Genomic DNA, 6,243 nt, shown 5'->3' with positions numbered 1-6,243 from the left:
GTAAAGCTTGGTAGATATAGAGGGAGTGACAGAGACAGTAATAACGTGAGTTGGAGGAGCAGGAGCTTAGGAAAACTACATGGCTAGAAAGCGAGAGACAGAAACAGAATGGTAGAGAAAGGTGGACGCACTGCATTGGGGAGGTAGATAGGGGATGCTACATTCATGTACCTTAGTCATAGAGCTCTGTGTTATCGGGCGCTGACGTTTAAAGCTCGGAAGTTGACTAAATAAGGCCGCTAAACTTAATAACGTGAGTTGAGAGAGAGATAAAGAGAAACAGTAACACTGTGAGTTCGAAGGACAAAAGAGGTGTCTGGCACCAAAGAGAGATGGAGGAAGAGAGCACTAGAGAGGTGGAGGGCTAGGAGAGACAGATAGGGATGTCCTTACGAAATCTGATCAATACGGATCGTCCAACGCTTTAGTCATTGAGCCCCGCAGCATCGGACGCCGACGTTAAACGCTCTGAAGTTGACTAAAGAAGGCAGATGAACGTTATAACCCGATGGGTCATCACGGACCAAGGAAGGACGGCCACAAACCAGAACATCGAAGAAGAAAAGCAAGTCGCTCATTTAAGAAGGCCCCAGCTGTCTTGACGTGCTGCATGACTTTCCAGAACCTACATAAAGCCCTCGTCATTTCCCTTCGTGCACAACAGCCGAAGTTTGAATCAGCAGCAAGGAAGTAGCAGCCATGGCAGGAAAGTCGCTCCTCCTCATTCTCCTTGTGGGCCTCGTCTGCGCGTCCAGCGCAAGGGAGCTGTCCGCCGACGATCACACCGTAAAGGACGGCAAGTGGTTTTACAGGGGTTACCATACTCCTGGGCACGGTGGCTACTACGGAGGGCTGCCCGGCTACGGCGGCGGATATGGCGGAGGCTTCGGCGGCGGGTACGGCGTAGGGTACGGCGGTGGCCTCGGCGGCGGATACGGAGGTGGGTACGGCGGGGGCTTCGGCGGTGGGTATGGCGGGGGAGCTGGAATTGGCGGTGGGTACGGCGGGGGAGCTGGCTTCGGCTCGGGAGGAGGATTCGGCGGCTACAAGGCAGCTACTGCCGCCAAGGAGTCTCCATGAGCAAGACACTCGCTCTCAGTTCGGAGTCGTTCTACCTCACTAAGTCAATAAAGGGTTTCCGTAATGTGCGTCATAATTTAAGAGCCCTTACGAGCTTATGCTTTTTACGAAAACGTGCAACGCTTAGAGAAGGCAAAAGTAAGAAGCTCGTTTTAAAAATAAATAACAAAAGGCTTCAATGAATATATGTCATGAAAATGAAATCATGGAAAAATTACGTCATCGGATATTTTTAAAAGACGTCGCAGAGTAGGACAGTAAAAATTCTATTGAGTAGTTGATATGTTTAAGTATAGCATTGAAATAATATCTGGAATTATTACGTGTTATCCTTTTTCGGCTCTTTTACTATGCGGTGTACGTATTGAGTAATATCTTTCGATGGGACGTTGTTTCAAAAGAAGTACAAAACATGGATTGATAAACAGAATACAGATAAGTCAAATAAGGTGAGGTTGTTTAGAGTTGTCCGGCAGACAATAGTTGTAGCACGTTTTCGTTACGTGATATTTAATAATGAGATTTTAATTATTTCCAATTGTGGTCCTGTCTTTATACAGTGGTTTAATCCATCCCAGTGTTACATCTCTGTACGATTAGGTCCCTTAGCGTGCTGCACTTTAATGGAATCTCTTTACATCTTCACCCAAACAACACTAACGGCTTCAAAGCTTTTAGGTGAAACGACTGAGAGTTTATATGTTGAACTTTTATCAATGGGTTTTATATCATCTATTTAGAAGAAAGGTCTGATTCTAAAGGAATTTGAAAGCTGTGATCTATGCCCGCAACTGTCTTCGGATCATAGGCTGAGAAAGATACATCCTAGAAATATCGGTCAATATCTTATTCTTTTTCTTCTACAATAGTGTATATTTTATTAATTTACTCGTCGGGGATACTCATTTTACAGGGCACGCTCTCATTCACCAATCTCGCATGAATAAGGTCTACCATAACGCAGTTGACCTTTCTCTATCGCTGGATGAGATAACCTTCATTTTTTATGTGGTTCATTTGTTAGCTTTTTGTAATTGTATTCTGAACCTCGCTGATAAAGCATTGAGATTGCTTTAAGTTCAGCACTGCGTGATTTGAGTATCATTTGCGTCTTCCTGTTCAGCGATTTACTCTGCCTGATGCCGTGGTTCTGACGTGAAGGATATTGAACTCGCACTCCACCTCATGGTTTTCCAAAACATACAAATTGATAATCTGGGCCGAAAATAATCTGTTTGTTTCTATGTGTTTTTCGAGTTTTCAATAAAAATTGCAATTATTCGTCAAGCACGAATTTCAAGACGCATCATTGAACGTTTAGATTTCCTATAACGAGCATTTAACCTAAAAACCGGGCTGCGTGGTGAGGATTTAGATAGATAGTCGTATCAGAAAATTGTTCATTAAATAAAATGAAAGACATGATAATTTAATATATTACCTCGGGCGTGCAGAAGCTCATCTGGTTACTGCAAGGATAGTTTGTTTTGTTAACATATCATGCTTCAGGATATATAAAACCAAAACAAATGGTTAGATTAGGGAATTTTTTGGATTGAGGATCTACAATTTTTGGATTGAATTTATTTTTCATTTTATTTGAACATTCACATACAAATTATTATATTCCCTTTGGAGTCCATACTTCCAAATTAAATGTTATTATTGGAAAATACATATTACATAATTACGGTTTAAGCACGTACTATGGACATTTTTCCCAGAGTTAAACTACAATGATGTTCTTCGGGTATAATACTCTTCAGGTATGTTCAACCGCACTTAGTATCAGAAATTTCTGTGTTAATACACTCAATTTTTATCCTTAATTAGTTGGCAAAAAGTCTCGAAAACCCAAGGTAAAAAAATGAAATAATCAAAGGAAGTCGCCAGTCTTGCATCCATCAAAGAATAATTAAAATAATCATTAGAAAAACATTTAATATGATTTTAGATATTCAAAACTAGACTAATAATGAACTGACCTATCTATTTAAGCATATATTACAGAACATTTATTTTCTGAAAGTTCATAGCTTGGAAAAAGATGTTTCAGCAATGAAACATCGAACAATAACACAATAGCGCGGTTGGCAAGTGCATTTACTGTCTGGTTTCCCACGCGTAGCTGGGAACGAACACTAGTTATGCGAGGGCAGCGCCACATGATGTCTTGCCATACGCGCTCAGGCCGCTACTAGGAGCATTTACCTGCGCGAAGCATTTCAACTAATACCTGTGAGTATGTTTCTACTATGATATTGTGAATGTTTCGTTCCTTGTAGAGGAGCAAACCATCACTTATTTTCGTAGTATGGGCCATTGCATTAGTATGAATGCCATAAAAAGACAAAAACAAAAGGATAATACTCCATGTATCGTCACAAAAGATATCGCCTCCCCTGGCTAGTCCTTGGTTCCCTTTGGCCGCACCATCCACATTCAGTTTGATGGTGCTGATTTGCGAGGGATGCTAACAAACAACCTATAATTGAATGCGGATGGTGGCGGTGGTCACTGAAATGCCCAAGAGTGAAGGAGGTCACATGCGAGGGCTGAGCTCTAGGCGTGAAGTGGTAGAAGATGGTGGGTACGCTTTATCCATTTCTTGACTTGTTGCATGATATCCAAAGCATGCATGGGAGTTCTTACAAAACAAGGAAAAATTCAAAATTTCCAGATATCCCCTAGTGAGTAAGCTATGAGGACGTGGAGGAAGGGGCTCCGTTTAGAGCTTGTTGGCAAGAGATACATCATGTTAAAACAGTCTAATGATGTCAGAGTAGAGAAGGTAACAAGGAGTGGATGCAAATGGTGTGTGATTTGGCACCAACGGCCTAGGGATGTCTCACTATGGAATAAAAGGTACTCCATAGTCTCAGCATAGGTCGAGGTGGCGCAACAATGGCAACAAGAACCGAGGGAGTGACTGATGCGAGATACATGACTCTCCAAGGAAATAAGGAGACTGATGTAGGACAATTAAGGCAGATGGGAATGACGATGACAGGTGGAAGATGTAGGACGACTAGGGAGACGGGTATGACAATGTTGGGGGAGAATGCAGGACGGGTTTGGATAGAGGGATAAAACAGACCGCAAAATTCACACGATCGAATTCAAAAACCTAAATTAGATTAAATAATGGTGCTGCAGCCCCGTTCCTTGTCGAGGGCGGGAGTAATGTCTTCAACCACCGTGACGATGCTAAAGCACCAAATCCAATACTCGAATTCACGTTCGCGGGAAATCTCATGAAAAGGAAGAATTTAAAGGAAAGCGAGAGATATTCAAATCCAATCTAATGGTGGTGGAAGAATACTCACAGAATACTAGACGAAAAACACTCGACACCTAAGAGTTCAGGCGTACCTCGGCACCGGAGTGCGTGAAGAGGCTGCAGGAAATTCAGGTCGAGACGTGACTGGATGATCCGGGCATTGTATGGCCATGTGGACGAAATAATTGGGCGGTCCGGGCATTGAGCGGCCATGGCAATGACTTGATTGGGCTAAGCCAGGCTGCTTGACGACCAGGATGCTTGGGCGTGGCAGACGAGCAGTGATGTTGATGTCGGTGATTCAAGCGTAGGCAATTCCCGTGCGCGCGGAGTGCGGAGGGCGTGCAGTGCACACGGAGCGCGCGCGGCCCGAAGCATTAGAGGATGTCGATAATGACCAGTGCGGGTGGTCGGGAGGTGGCCTGTGCGTGCGGCCGGGAGGCGGCCTATGGGGTCAGTCGTTGGCTGTCTGCACAGGCGTAGCCCTACGGGGGCAGTTGGGAGGCGACCTGTGCGGGCGTAGCCCTGCGTGGGCGGCTGGGAGGTGGCTTGAGCGGGCGATCGGGTGGCGACCTACGCGGGCGGCCAGAGGGCGTCCTGTGCAGGCGGCGGGAAGGCAGCCTATGCGGGTGGCCGGGAGGCAGCCCTGGCGTGGGCTGCCTGGGGTGGTGCCCTACGGGGCTATAAGGTAGCCTGCGCGGGCGACCAAAGAAGGCTGCGGGCGTGGGCAAGGGGGGCGACGAAGGAGACGACGACGAGGATCGGCGGAGGTGGCAACGACGATCCGGCCAATAAAAATATTAGATGGTATTTAAGGATCTATATGCCGTGTGACATGACAACGCGTGAATTAATTAGTTTTTTATTACGCCAAATCGATATTCTCTCTTAGCCTTTAGATAGCCCTTCAACTGTTTACTTGGCCGAGAAAATTTGTTACGCACTCTCTAGGGCGTCATTTAAATTCATAAAACAGTATTTAGGTATTTCCCATATGTTGAGTTCCACACTTGTTCCAACAACTGAAATCATCGCAATATGTTTCAAATTATTGAAGAAAAGAGGGAATTAGTACGTAACAGATGTTATACAAACTAACTAATTCATTACTCCCAGCATAATAGTTCATAGAATATTTATATTATTTAATTAACATATTCAAATTCGTTAAAAAATTGTTTGGTAATCGTTTTATATATTCACAACTAGACATGCATTTCAAAAGTCTTCATTCAATCACATAGACAGTGTTGGATCTGCCTTTGGCGACGTGTTAGGACGCGTGAAGGGGCGTGCGTGGAGACGTGCCTGATACCGGCATGTGGACTTGATTCGGTGACAATGGCGGCATGTCTTCAACAATTGTGTTTACTTCAGATGACGATAGTGATGCGTCCGGTGTGGTTGCATTGGCGTCGTCGCCACCAAAGACGCAAGTAATGATCCAAGATGCTAGATGCGACAACCCTAGTGCTGGATAAGGGGTTTCTCACAGAAATGCTCTCAAGAAGATCTACATGACAAATAGCATGATCGTGAGTGTTCCAATGGGAGTACACTAAGCCTGGGATCACTTATCTGATGGGAGGCCATGTTGCTCCCAAAGGTGGCACGTGTTGTGCGTGAGCAACTATGCCAGGGTCAGTCGTAGGTGATGTGGGGCTGAACAGCTAAAGGCTGGTCTGCAAGCCATGTGTCATACCAGGCCCTAACCGCACCTCTGACGATATGCCAATGTGTGACCTTAGCTAATTCTAGCCAATGTCATTGCAAACTCCAACATCTATAAGGGCCCGGTTATCCATCTTTCTCTGAGCCCACTCACCATCTTGGTTGAGATAAAACCCTCCAATAGGGAGTGCGTGGTATGTATATGTGACACA

General features: G+C 44.9%; 1 protein-coding gene across 1 annotated transcript; it reads left to right on the top strand.

The window, feature by feature from the left end:
* The first annotated feature begins 646 nt into the window (after window positions 1-646).
* LOC144700951 (uncharacterized) lies at window positions 647-1,193 on the top strand. Its single transcript, XM_078572558.1, has one exon. The coding sequence runs from the start codon at window positions 700-702 to the stop codon at window positions 1,078-1,080; it is 381 nt and encodes a 126-aa protein (XP_078428684.1). The 5' UTR covers window positions 647-699; the 3' UTR covers window positions 1,081-1,193.
* Window positions 1,194-6,243: the final 5,050 nt, after the last annotated feature.

Source organism: Wolffia australiana, chromosome 3 (assembly GCF_029677425.1).
Source record: "Wolffia australiana isolate 7733 chromosome 3, ASM2967742v1".
In the NCBI taxonomy this organism is placed as follows: domain Eukaryota; kingdom Viridiplantae; phylum Streptophyta; class Magnoliopsida; order Alismatales; family Araceae; genus Wolffia; species Wolffia australiana.
This window is presented reverse-complemented; position numbering and strand designations above follow the sequence as displayed.